The 12,561-nt window shown below is 46.0% G+C and overlaps 1 protein-coding gene across 7 annotated transcripts in view; it reads left to right on the forward strand.

Annotated features, from left to right (window-relative positions):
* RPTOR (regulatory associated protein of MTOR complex 1) overlaps positions 1 to 12,561 on the forward strand; it is a 118,565-nt gene that overhangs the window by 84,253 nt on the left and 21,751 nt on the right. For 4 of the 7 annotated variants that reach the window (XM_085239785.1, XM_085239784.1, XM_085239788.1 and 1 more), the window contains 5 exons: positions 1,071 to 1,189; positions 1,540 to 1,608; positions 5,744 to 5,847; positions 6,962 to 7,145; positions 9,007 to 9,117. In XM_085239785.1, coding sequence (XP_085095911.1) covers positions 1,071 to 1,189; positions 1,540 to 1,608; positions 5,744 to 5,847; positions 6,962 to 7,145; positions 9,007 to 9,117 — 587 coding nt within the window. The remainder of the gene's footprint in view (positions 1 to 1,070; positions 1,190 to 1,539; positions 1,609 to 5,743; positions 5,848 to 6,961; positions 7,146 to 9,006; positions 9,118 to 12,561) is intronic. The other 3 variants (XM_085239787.1, XM_085239786.1, XM_085239790.1) reach the window with 1 other exon arrangement.

Genomic DNA, 12,561 nt, shown 5'->3' on the forward strand with positions numbered 1-12,561 from the left:
TTGCTTGCTTCAGCTTGAGTTCAAAACCAAACTGTCCCTGTCTGTTTTCTGTTGACCTGAGCGTCGGGTTCAGCTGTGCAAGGTGCTTGCTGACCAAGGAACCCTGTCTTCACAACTTAATGCTTTATATTTAGATGCCTACAGAAACACGGAAGGAAGTGCAGTAACAGCTTGATCTGTCATTTACCATTGATTGTGACTCATCTGAAATCCCTATTTTTGTTCCTTTTTTTTTTCTTTTTTTGTTAGTGCAACTGCTTTAATATTATCCAAATGGCTCAATTCCGAAAAGACAGTGTTGTACCTATTACACTCGGTGGGGGTTAGGAGAAAGAATAACATATTGAAGATTCACCTAAAAAACAGCAAAATGAAACGTTTGCTGGGTTATGTCAGTTGTTACGAAAGCTTATTAATTTGATTTGTACTCAAATCCATCAGTCCCTACTGCTGAAATAGCAAACTGCAGATATTCTCATTAAACAACAAATTGGCAATTGAGGAATTGACACAAATGTCAGCAGGAGGGGCTGAGTTAGGCTCTGCTTCACAAAGATACAGTTCTTAAAGCTTCACTTTAAAATTTAGCACTTAGTAAACTTGTAGAATACTTAAAGCCCTGAACAGTCAAGCGGAGTATTAATCCTTAAAGCAGCTATAAAAGTAACCATCAAAATATAAGCCTCTAACTACATTCTTACTACATTTAGTATTTTAGCTCAGGAGCTCCAAAGGCTCTGTCTGGTGTTCCTTTTGGCTTTTTCAGTTTAGTTGCTGCAGGGGCACAGCAGACTAGCAGTTTGATTGAGGCTTATTCAAGTAGTCTTTATTTTGCTTTATGCCACTCTCGTTTTACCGACTCTTGCAGAGTTCACAAAGAAGGACAAAGAAGAGGCAGAATGCCCACGTAGGGCGTTTGTGAGCTCTTCTCTTGATGTTTTCTTAGATGTCATTGTGATGTGCAGAGTTCTAATGAATTTTCTCACCTAAGATGAAAGAATTTGGGTTGATGGGTTGTCGCTCTGGGAATTTGTTTTTTGTGTTGGTTTTTTTTGTTGTTGTTATTTTAGGTGTGAGTTTCAACAGCGTTTATACCCAAATTTGGAGAGTGCTCCTTCACCTAGCTGCTGATCCCTATCCTGACGTCTCCGACTTGGCCATGAAAGTTCTCAACAGCATTGCCTACAAGGTATGCCCTTCTGTGTGCATGTGTGTCTGTCAGGCTTTTGTATGTTGATTTTCTTCATGTTTAGGCACAGGGTAGGTAGGCTGAGCTGCGCGGGTCCATTGTAGGGCTCCGGTAAGTGATCCTAGTTCAGTCTGAATCTGTTTCTGAAGGAGCTTGTAGTGTTTCAAAATGATAAACACTCATGTGAAGTCTTGTTGAAGTAGAATAAATAAATGGGGGAGGGCCTGGGATTGGAAATTAGGTACAGACCTTAGACAGTAGGTCTTGTTTTCAAGTGTACTTATCTGATCAGTCCCTGGGAGAAACCTTCAATATCCTTCATTAAATTATCCGTTTGCAAACCAATTTAGATTATGCAAGTGGGACTGGCCTGCAGACTGAAGCCACAACGGCTCTCCAATCCAGGTGAACTAGTACATGTGAGTCAGCATGCAGACACCCCTGCCACTACTCACCTCCCAGCCAGGCCTACCCGCCTAACCTCCATCCTCATCACATCTCATCCTCCGAGGATGACAAGATGTCCCTGGAGGCTGCCATCACTGCTGTTGGGAATTGCCAGCTTGGGGAGCTGGAGCAGCACCCTCACCTCCTCCCGAGGCGAAGCACCAGGCCACCCCAGAACATCTTCTCACCAACTGCCTTCCCCCCGCCCAGCAGCGGTGTCAGAGCTCCGACTGCAGCCCTTCCCCGCGCTTGGATTCCACCTCTGTAGTTGCTGTAGCATCCAGACCATGAGCCATTCCAATGCGAGGCGGCGTCTCTTACTGATGATTTCTAATGAATAACCCTAAATCTTCAGTTGAGGCTTCTAAGCTGAAGTTCTGCAGTAAGAGATGCCAGCATTGTGCACTACCATTTTAACGCCTTAGAGATTTCTTGCTTTTCAATCTGATTTTCTCTTGAGAAAATAGTTACTTATTTAAATTCCTCCCTTTGTTTTAAGCATACATGTCAGCGAGTTGGCAATGTCTGTGTTTGGGAATAGAGAATGGTTTTGACAGTGGGGGTGGCGAGGTCAGTCCTCCCCTGGTGATTCTGTTGTACAACAAATTGCTGTCAGACACGAGGTTCCAAATGAAGGTGAATAAGAAAAGTGAAAAGATTTCCATCTCAGCTCGAGCTGCACAAAGCTGTTCTGGTGTTCAATGTTGGAAGGCTCTTTGCAAAATGAAACGTTAGTCTGACTATGGGATTTAAAGGGCTATAAAAGGAAATGGATCTGCTTTTTCTGACTTACCTATTTTTTCAGGACTGACTCCTTTGCTGGTGGAAAGAAATGTATAAATATTAATAAAGGTGCGGTTGTGCCCTGCTGATGTCTTTACCAGCACTGCTGTGGTTCTGCTTAGCCAGCAGGAATGTTGATCATTGTGCTGTGATATGCGTAGGAATGCTGTGACTGTTTGATAAATTGGGTGCTGGTTCTGAGAAGTCTGGTCCTAAATTCTTTGCACAGGAAGGAATCCAAAAGCTCAAGTGGATGGATATCACACACCTCATGCTCTGCTTCTCACACAGCTGCTCTCTGAGGCAATGGCTCTTCAGGTGGTTTTGCAAAATAATTAAAGCATTTCCATTCGTGAAGATTTTTATCTGGGGTCGCTCCAGTGAATGAAGCTTATTTGTTGTTCTTCTTAGCCGTGTTTGTTCTTCTGTTAGCCACAAGTGGCATAAGGCCAGCATTTAAATGTGCAATTTGTCCAATGGTTTGGGCAGATGCACATATGGTGGCTGTCCTCTTCGTGACACTCTGCATTTGCTGTTGCCAGTATACCGGCCTTAGGTAGCTTCTCAAATGGATTCCTCCTGTGGAATCTTGTTAGCAGCCCTCCGAAATGGAAGATGAGGCTTCGGACCATAGGTTACGATCACAGACAGAGCTCCCACTGTGAGCAGTGCTGCCAGGGTTTACAGCCCCCAAATCCATCCTTCTCCGTGTGAGCCTGGATCGGCTGTAGGAATTGCTGTCACATCAAGGAAATTATTAACCATTACCTTGTGTTGGCTGGACGCTGAAACCTTTCCTTGGTGCTCACGGAGCTTGGGCTGCACGTGGCTGGGAGCAGCCTGGGTCCCTGCTCCTCCCAGGTTAAGCACATGCAGACAGTGTGTTCCCATTTGGTTTCTGAATATAAACAAAAGTTGATTTCCTTGATTAAAAAAAGCCCTGTTTCACACTATGTAAAGCACTTGGATGTTCAGGGGTTTAATCCTGTTCTTCTGGTTGATACAGAATTCAGGGAAAAAGGCTTCATTTTGGAGCTTGGACATCTGAAAGTTTCCTCTGTTAACAGAATGCTGCAGTTTGTGTGGCGTTGGTGTTTCTGCTGTTTTTTAGCTGAAGGACCTTAACAAAGTAGCCATGGGCTGACATTTAGGAATGGCCACTGGTTACCCACTTCTTCATTCTTTGTGAACTGAGTGTTTGGCTGCAGAACATTGCCAGGCTCTGTGCTTTGAGTCCTCGTGATTTTCCAGCATGTTTTGTACCAGGTAGGCGTCAGGCATGGAAATCAGTCACCCTGAGGGCTGTGCAGGCAGCACCGGTGCAGCGTGAGGCTGGGAGAAGTAAGCACTGCAGCACTGTGACACCAGGGCAGTGCTGTGTGTGATGGGGTTGTGCAGGAGTTCAGGTTGTGTCTGCATTTGTAGAGCAGTTATTTTTGTTTTCCATCAAGGCAAGTTCTACTCAGTGTTACGGAGCCATGAGTACAGCTCTTTATCTACAGGAGAACTCCAGTGGTCTTTAAATAGGGCGATGTCTTTCTGAGCAGCTGGTGAGTAGGTTGCACAGACGTGCATGCTTCCTGGGTTGGAAATATGCAGTTTTATTTCCTGGGCTGATTAGACATTGCTGGTTCTCCCACAGATTGCTGCTGAGTTGTGATTTATATTCACGATGCAGATTGGAGTGAAACAATCTCATTCCCAGCCTGATCTTTTAGAAGTCCCAAGCATGGTTTTTGTACCAAAGCAAACAAACAAACAAACAGGAGCTGGTAAGCAGCGTTGGCTTTTTCAGACTTTTTGAAATCGAAATTAATTAAGGAAAGTTTGCTTTCCTTCCAGATTGCCTCACCCAGCTGTTTTTAATGGAAGCCTTGAGGCTGAATTGTCCCAGCAGCTATTCCTCCACCGACATCACTCTTGGTACAGCTTTGCTGTGCAGGAGCGAGCGATTCTGACAGCATACTCTTTTTTTCTTTCCTCTACCGGGTGTCAATTTGCAAAGTTACGAATTACCATTTCCCCTCCTGAAAGAGGTGATGTGACGGGCAGAGGAGCAAATCCCTGAGAAACGGGCAGCTGCAGCCTCCAGCAAAACGCTGTCATGTCACTGAGCTGCAGCCTTGCACAGCTCGCTTCTGGCAGAAAAGAAATTCCTCTGCTGTTTCCCCAGGAAGAAGGAAGGCTGCTGCCACATCCCCCTCTGTGTGCCCCTTCAGCACACTGTCACTGGCTCATCTTGTCCCTCCGCTGTGACACGAGGGGACTGGAGCTGTTTCAGGTGACAGAGATCTGACTGCAAGAATCTGAAAACAAAGTCTTCTGTGACTAATTAGAACTAGCAGTGAATAATTATCTGTGACTAGTTGTTAAATTGCTTCTGCTTTCCTTCGTTCTCTCTGTGATTTTACGTCCCAGCTGCTCACTGAAGACCCCGCTGCACTCATGACCATGATGAGAGGCACTGGGGCCCCTCTCACCTCATATGGGAAGGAGGAAAGTAACCCCAAGTCAGCCAGCCTGTAGGAAGGCTGGTCCAGGCTTATCCGAAGCCGTGGTGTTTGGTGTGTGCCTCTGAGCCAAGCAGGTGGTGGTCAGTGCTCAAACCCTTGAGCAGGTGGAGCTGGAGCTGCACGCTTTGCTCACTGCCATCCCTTGGCCTGCATCTGGGACCTTTTCTAGGAGGAAGGACAGATGTTTCTTTCAGGATTAGGTCTATGTCAGCCTGCGGGAGGGCCTGGCTGTGTTGGGCAGAGCTGTGAGCAGCCCAGCTCTGCAGACCTGCTGCCTTCCTCTGTGAGTTGGTGTGGACTGGTGTGTAGGGAAGGGGCATCCTGCAGTGACTTCCACGAAAGCTCAGCTCCCATTAAGAGAATTGCAAAGGCAATGGGAGGCAGATCTGTGCAGCTGCCAGATGTGAAAGGACAGTTGTGACCCAAACATGAGATGCAGAATCAGGATGGGTACTGGAGCCATGGGCAGTGGTGGGAGCTCCGTTCTGTCAGCTCACCTCGTGGTGCAAGTTGTGCTGTGGGTCCTGGGCTGTGACTGCTTTTGGGAAGAGGCTGATATGTTGGTCAGTTACGTCTCTGTAAGCAAAAGAACGATGCTGTCTGGTAAGTGCTGTCAGACTCCAGGAGCAGCAGAATCGTCTTATGTGTTGAAAACTGCACAGGGACTTTTCACGTATATTTTTAAACACCCCCACACTGGTAGAGAGCTTAACTTCATTGAACGCCAGGTGTGTGATTGTATCATACAATAAACCCCTGCAATTGCTGTTCTGCAGTCCCGTTCAGCGCTCTGTTGTGTCTTTCCCTCTAGGCAACAGTCAATGCTCGCCCCCAGCGCATCCTGGACACGTCCTCACTGACACAGTCAGCACCTGCCAGCCCCACCAACAAGGGCATGCACATCCACCAAGTGGGGTAAGTGGGCCCAGAGCTCCCCATCAGGAGCCCACCGGGCTTTTGTAGCTTTTTGGCTTAGTGCTGGTAAGAGGCTTAGGAACAAAAGCTCTGGGGACAGGTGGGGAGTTTCTACACGTTACTCCTTTGAGGGCAAAGCATAATAAGGCATGCTGGTTATCTAAAGGTGAATTGAAGGGACATGCTGAATGTTGCTGATTTTACTGATGCACTCTGACCTGAGGTATGTGGATTTCCCATTGAGGTCTGATCTCTTTTCTCCAGTTTCAGCTAAAAGCCAGGGTTACCTGATGGTCAGCAAGCGATGCCTAAACTCAGCGAAACTAAGGCAACAGTGTGAGCAATGCTAGGCTTGAAAATGTGATTCCTTCCCAAAGGATGCTGTCCAAGGGAAAACACCTGGCTTGAGATCTGGCAGCCTCACAATCCATGTGCAGCAGTGAGATTCAGAGTTGGAAAGGAGGGCTCTGAACTGCTCGGTGATGCTTTTAATGTCTTCTGGTAGCATTATGCAACCGTGCAATTGCACAGATCTCAGTTTGCACGCAAATAAAATGCTGCCCTGTGGTCTGCCAGGATTCCAGTCACCACATTGCTGGTCACTGTGCCGTGGTCACACCCATTACATGTGGGTGTTTGACTGCTTAACCTACAGGTTCCCAGAATTTTGCTTTTCTGATCCTGAATCTCGAGTTGGCTCAGTCGGAATTCACTGCTGGGTTTTGTAACTTTTTTGGACTGTGTGTTTGGATCGTTTTGCTTTTGTAGAGGAAGCACAGCAGTGAAGGATAAGTCTTGTCAGAAACAAGCAAATAAAAGCAGTAACGCAATTCACATGCAGGAGTAAAGGCAGCAGAGCAGATAATGGTAATATAGCTGGTTTTAGCCTCTGCCCTCGTGTTTGGGGGTTAACTTTCTTTCTGCTGTGAGAGGGAGCATTGAACTGCTTTCTGCTTGTAGAATCGAGCTGATTCTCAGAGGTGGGAAGCATGTCAGGACTGCAGTTTAGTGAGACGTGCCAGGTGTCAGGGGATACGTATCAGAGTGGTTCAGAAAATGAGGGCAAGTCACATGTCTGCTGCTATCTAAATCCTTTTACTCTTTTGATCTGTAGAGGATCACCTCCAACCACCAGCACAAGCAGCTCCAGCCTGACAAATGATGTGACAAAGCAACCGGTCAGCCGGGACATCACGTCTGTGCGACCTGCCAACGTGGGCAACATGGGGGTTCAGTACACTCCCCACTCCCACCAGTTCCCCAGAACAAGAAAAATGTTTGACAAAGGGCCAGAGCAGGTAAAGAGACTTTGCTTTCAGTTCTGATCCCCAGCTCCGCTGGGTTTTGTTACACTTTCTGTTCTTTGTGTTTTATTTCTGCATATCCTTCATTTGCTTCTAGCTGCTGCTAACACCAGGGTAGCTTCTTTTAACCAGTGAAATAAAAATGGATTAATTTTTTTCTTCGGGATATGTTTTATGACTCTGATATAGGACATTACTCACTTCTGCTGCCACCAAGAAGCGTTTAATCCAAGTTGATTGTTTATTCTTTCACAAACATTTGTCTGCCTGAGCGATAGTGCACAGCTGCATCTCTGTCAGTTGCTTTTCCTCCAACCTCAGCAAAGCATGGACAGGGGCGGACAAAGGGACAATTCTTCCTCCTTTAACATGCAGGCAGATGTTTCTCTTGAGATACTGGGAGATGCCCTTGCAGCAGCAGATTCACCTCCTTTACTGCAGTTCTGATCCATTCTGTGCTTGGCAGCCTCTCTTCACTAAGCACAGGAGCAGATGTAAGCCCAGACTGGCACTGGGAAGACCAGAACTTACTACAGGTCACTGCTGGGAGACATCTGGCCAGCCAAGAGCTGTGGTGTCTCTTATTTTCAGCATCAGGCTGATAGGGGGTTTGCATCCATGTTAGCATCCAAACGACAGTCACCAGGTGCTGGGCATTTTTCCATTTAAAGAAGCATGAAGAACTGATATGGTGCCAAGTGGAGGAATGCTATAATTGCACAGTGGATTCTGAATGTCACTTTCAGATGACTTTAGGTGAGTCATCTCAGACAAGTGTGGTTGAGTCCAAGCACACTCAGGTGCACTTGTGGCCATCACTCAAAGGTGACACTTGGCAGTGGTCACAGAATCATAGAATGGCCTGAGTTGAAAAGGACCGCAGTGATCATTGGGTTTCAACCCCCTGCCATGTGCAGGGTTGCCAACTACCAGACCATGCTGCCCAGAGCCACATCCAGCCTGGCTTTGAATGCATCCAGGGACGGGGTATCCACAGCTCCTTGGGCAACCTGTGCCTGGTCAGTGCCCCGGATCCAGCCGGCTGACAGCAGTTTGGTGTTCGCCCCTCTCTTTACTTCAGAGCATTTCCAGGATGCTTCTGGTGCTTGCTCTGTGAGAGGAAACTGGAAAAGACATTATGGAAGGGGAAGATGGGAAGTGATAAGGTGTGTGTTTGGCAAGCCACAGGCTGAGAGCACAACACAGATTTCAGGTTTTCTGACTTCTGGGAATTAACTGTTCTTTATTAAACTAGCATTTGTGTAGAGCCAGTGCTTCTGTGTGTGATTCCAAGAAAAATTTGTCGAAGCATTAATAGGAACACCTTCAATTCTAACAGGGGTAGCAGCAACAGCATGGCTCATAGTTCAGAAAACCTGAATGAAGCCTGGGTCAATAGAGTGGCATTTCTTTTTTTTTTTTTTTTTTTTTGATGTCTTATGCTTTATAACAGACATTTAATGCATATATGCCCTTGATCTGAAGGTGGGTTATTCTGAATCACCTTCCCCTCACCACTGCTTCTAATGCCAGGATCTTGTGTAGACCACGAGAAACCTCATCCTGGGACCTTGTTTTTGTGATACACAACAAACACTTGGGTTCATGATTCATGCTGTAGCCTGGTTGTGTTGTGTGCTGCGCAGACGAGGTCGTTTTGTGCATTTCTGAACAGTTAATGTAATGAAGGTGGCCTTGGAGCTAGACACAGAAATCTTGGTATCTTTAGCAGTGTTTTTGAGGGTTTTTCTCTGCTCACGTATCTGCCACAGGCAGCCTCGGTATCACTGTGTGTACAGTTTGCCCATGCAAGTGAGATGGACGTGGGGTAACATCCTGTTCTCTTTCTGGACAGACCACTGATGATGCTGATGATACCGTTGGACACAAAAGTTTCATTTCAGCCACAGTGCAGACGGGGTTTTGTGACTGGAGCGCGAAGTACTTTGCTCAGCCTGTCATGAAGGTAATACTTTGTTGTCTTTCTGAATCATGACACTGCAGCTCTTGAAAGGTTGAGGTGCTGTTGTTAGCTAGCGGCCTCATCTGTTCATTTTGCCTTCTTTCTTCTGGCTGAGGAGGGAAAGGAATGGATGTATTTCTATCATCCTGCTCTGGTGAGCTGTGTGACCACTGCCTATCACAGAGAGCAGGAGAGGCAGTGAGAGCCAGAGAGGTCAGGTATTAGTAGGGGCAGAGCCCAAAGCAAAAGCTCTGCATGCATAGAATGCTTTCAAAAAAGAATGTAGAAATGAGGGGAGGTTCTTGAATGGAGATGGGGACAACAGGACATACCCTCCCCTTGAAGTGAGGCATGGCTCTGTACTCAGGTGTGACCTGGGAGCTGTGCTTACATGCATCCAGTCTTGATTCCTTTACCTTAGCAAGGAGGATTTGATGGCTATTGGAAGTCTACATGGCAGCGTGGGGAAAACTTCAGAAGAATCATTATTCTTTTCAAAGTTCAGCAACAAAAAAAACTTACTGCCTCAAAGAATGAGGGTTGTAATGACAAATCTCCATTGAGATCTCTTTAGAAGTGAGTGCTTTCTGGTAACTCTAAGTTGGTTTTATGTGAAGCGAGAGATGCACTGAAGCTTTATTCTAGGAAGAAAAAAAAAAAACAAAACAACAAGACAAAACAAAGCTCTTCAGAGATGAGCAGAGGTTGTCAATGACTGGAAATAAACACTTAAATTCCCAGAATCTTTTAGCCAAAGATTGGGTTTCAATCTTAAGCGTGAAATCAAAGTAAGCATCAAAACTTGCCTTGGTACTAGCAAGCACAATGAAGGTACCTTGGATTCAAGCAGCACAAACTGTAACAACTTTCAGCTTAACTTTTGGAGGTTTTGCAGTTAATGTGAACTATAATGCACTGTTTGTATTAATGCCACCACCTGAGCAACTCAGCAGTGGGTGCTTTTATGCAACTGCTGATGTTTAAATCTTCAGAATATGCAAAGAAATGGCACATTTTATGTGCTGCCTCATCTAAGAATTGCCACTGAGCCATCTGTTACTGCTCCTTCCCATCTTTAGGCACGTTACATTGCTTGGTGTTGAGGTGAGGTAATTGCCCCCAAGTTTAAGGCTATCAGAAAACCAGTTATATGGCAGCTAGGTTTCTGTGTAGCTTTAATTTGTTTAGAAAATCACCGGGAGGAAAAACTAGATGGTAGAGTGATTGCCTGACACTTCCTCAGCTGCTAGTGAAATTAACTTTCTTCTGATATCATTAGCAGAATAATTCATTAGGAAACACATCTGGCCCATGGGGCTCGGTCAAGCTTTATAGCGGGGTTTTCTCGCATCAAGATGAGTTTCAGTGTCTCAATTCAAGTCCAGAGGAGAGTAAAAGAAACAGAGGAGGATGTTCTTCCATCCCTTAGTTCTTATTAAAAACATTTGTCTACTTTCTAAGGAAAAAGAGGGGTGTCTTATTAATACAATAAATCACAGTAGACAGCCAATCAAAATGCAGTTTAAATGTGTAGATGGGGAGCTGTGTGTATGTGTGTGTGTATATATATATATATAGATAGATTTAGTATTCCATGTGCATAAAATTAAGAAAATTGGGGGAGGAAAGAAAACATACGGAGTGTTCCCATACTAATTCATAGAAGCCAGGGAGGGGGAGTCCTGGAAATGAAAATTTCAGGCTTTCCTTTCACTGTAGTGAGTCCCAAAGAGTTCAGTGTCTCACCGTGAGTATTGAGATGCTCCAGGCTACATCCCTATGCAGAACATGTGATCTCTCTCTTCAGCTTTTACTGTAACAGCAGGAGTGGCAGTATGTATGCTCTCTTAGTTCCTGTGGTTGGGTTGGTGACATTCACTGCCTTGGGTTGCATTTTCTGAGCACAGAGCATCCTCAGCAGCAGTATTTTAGGTAAGGTTTGCTCCAAACAAAATCTGTGTTTCTTAATGAAACGAGGAAGTGAATTGATTTCCCCATTACTTTTGTAAAGCAGCCTTAAGAGGCCAAGTGGAGGTCTTTCTGCCAAAAAGTTTGCATGTTGCACTGACTGATAGGGAATTGTGTGGGGCTTTGTAGTGAGGCTGGGTGGTACTTGTGCAAGAGACAGGGAGACGTCCCTCTACTACAGCTTCCTTTGGCACATCTTGATCGCTGCTTGTGTAACCAGGCAGCCCTGGCCATGCTGTAACTCGGGTCTTGGCTGAATGTCCAAAGAGTGCTCCTTTCCTAGAATCTGTTCCTGCAGCAGTGAGGAACAAGCAGCCGTGGCTTGCAGCTGCTGCCCTTTGGGAGCTTTAGCTTCATGAAAAAGGCAGAGAGTAAAGTCTACAGAGTACTGATGGAAAAAGATGACGTTGATGTGCAATTCCAATACTTCATTTGGAGATGCTGCCTACCGTCATAAACAGGGAAAGATAAGACAACTATTCCTGTAATGAATAAACATAAAATGACTGTGAGTGCATCTTAGTCATATTTAATTTATGAATTCAGCTTTGCTTCATAGACCTCGCTATGAGAATGCTTTCATTGGAAAGATTGAGGGATTAATTTCCAGCGTAAATCAGTGGCTGGGATTCAGGTCATCATACTGCCTTTGATTTATCGATTATCTAATCAGATACATGGAGGAGGAAAACACCGCATTGTAAATTCTCGGTGTGCCAGGAAAAACAGTTACCTACCACAGCTCTGATCTCTGCAGAAGTCGTTCCTCTTCCTAAAGCTGGGATGGCAAAAGGCTGTTCTGCTCACCACGGGCAGCCTTGGACCGCGTGGCACAGGAAAACCTTGCTGCCAGCTGTCAGGAAGCCCTGAATCGAGGAGAGCAGAGCCAGCATCTGCTGCTCGCAGGGCTGGCAGAACATGCAGGCAGGAGCTGGGAAGGATCCTGGAAGGTGAGAATTACATAAGGAATCCTTCCTGAAAAATCCCAGCCCTCACTTCAGCGCTCTGTGCTCTCTGTCTTGGCTGTTGCTCAAAGTCCTGGTGGAGGAGGGAGCCCTCTGTGCGATGCTGCAGTAACACTCTGCAGGGACAAACTGTATTTACTACAGGAGCAAACTGCCGAATTTTCCCTGCTCCCATCCAAATACCGGCTTCCAAGCTGACATGGAGGGACGCTGTTAAAAAAGAACTCGGTTGGCTTTCAGATGACACCACTTGGTGGGAGGTTTTGGGATCGTCGCTGGTTGATGTCTGAGTGGAAGCTCGGGGATGCAGAGAATTGGAGCCATGTCATGATCCTCATCATGTAGCACAGTTGCTACTCCCACGTACCTCTGGGAGCTCTGCTCGGAGGAGAGCTGAGCAGCAGCCAAAGCCCGGCTGTTGTTTACTAAAATGACTTTCTAATGCTTAAATGTGAGCTGGATGGGAGGGGAGACAAAGGCGTGAATAATGAGCCTAAATAGCTGGGTTCTTTTG

The sequence above is a fragment of the Meleagris gallopavo genome, chromosome 20, assembly GCF_905368555.1.
Source record: "Meleagris gallopavo chromosome 20, MGAL_WU_HG_1.1, whole genome shotgun sequence".
NCBI lineage: Eukaryota > Metazoa > Chordata > Aves > Galliformes > Phasianidae > Meleagris > Meleagris gallopavo.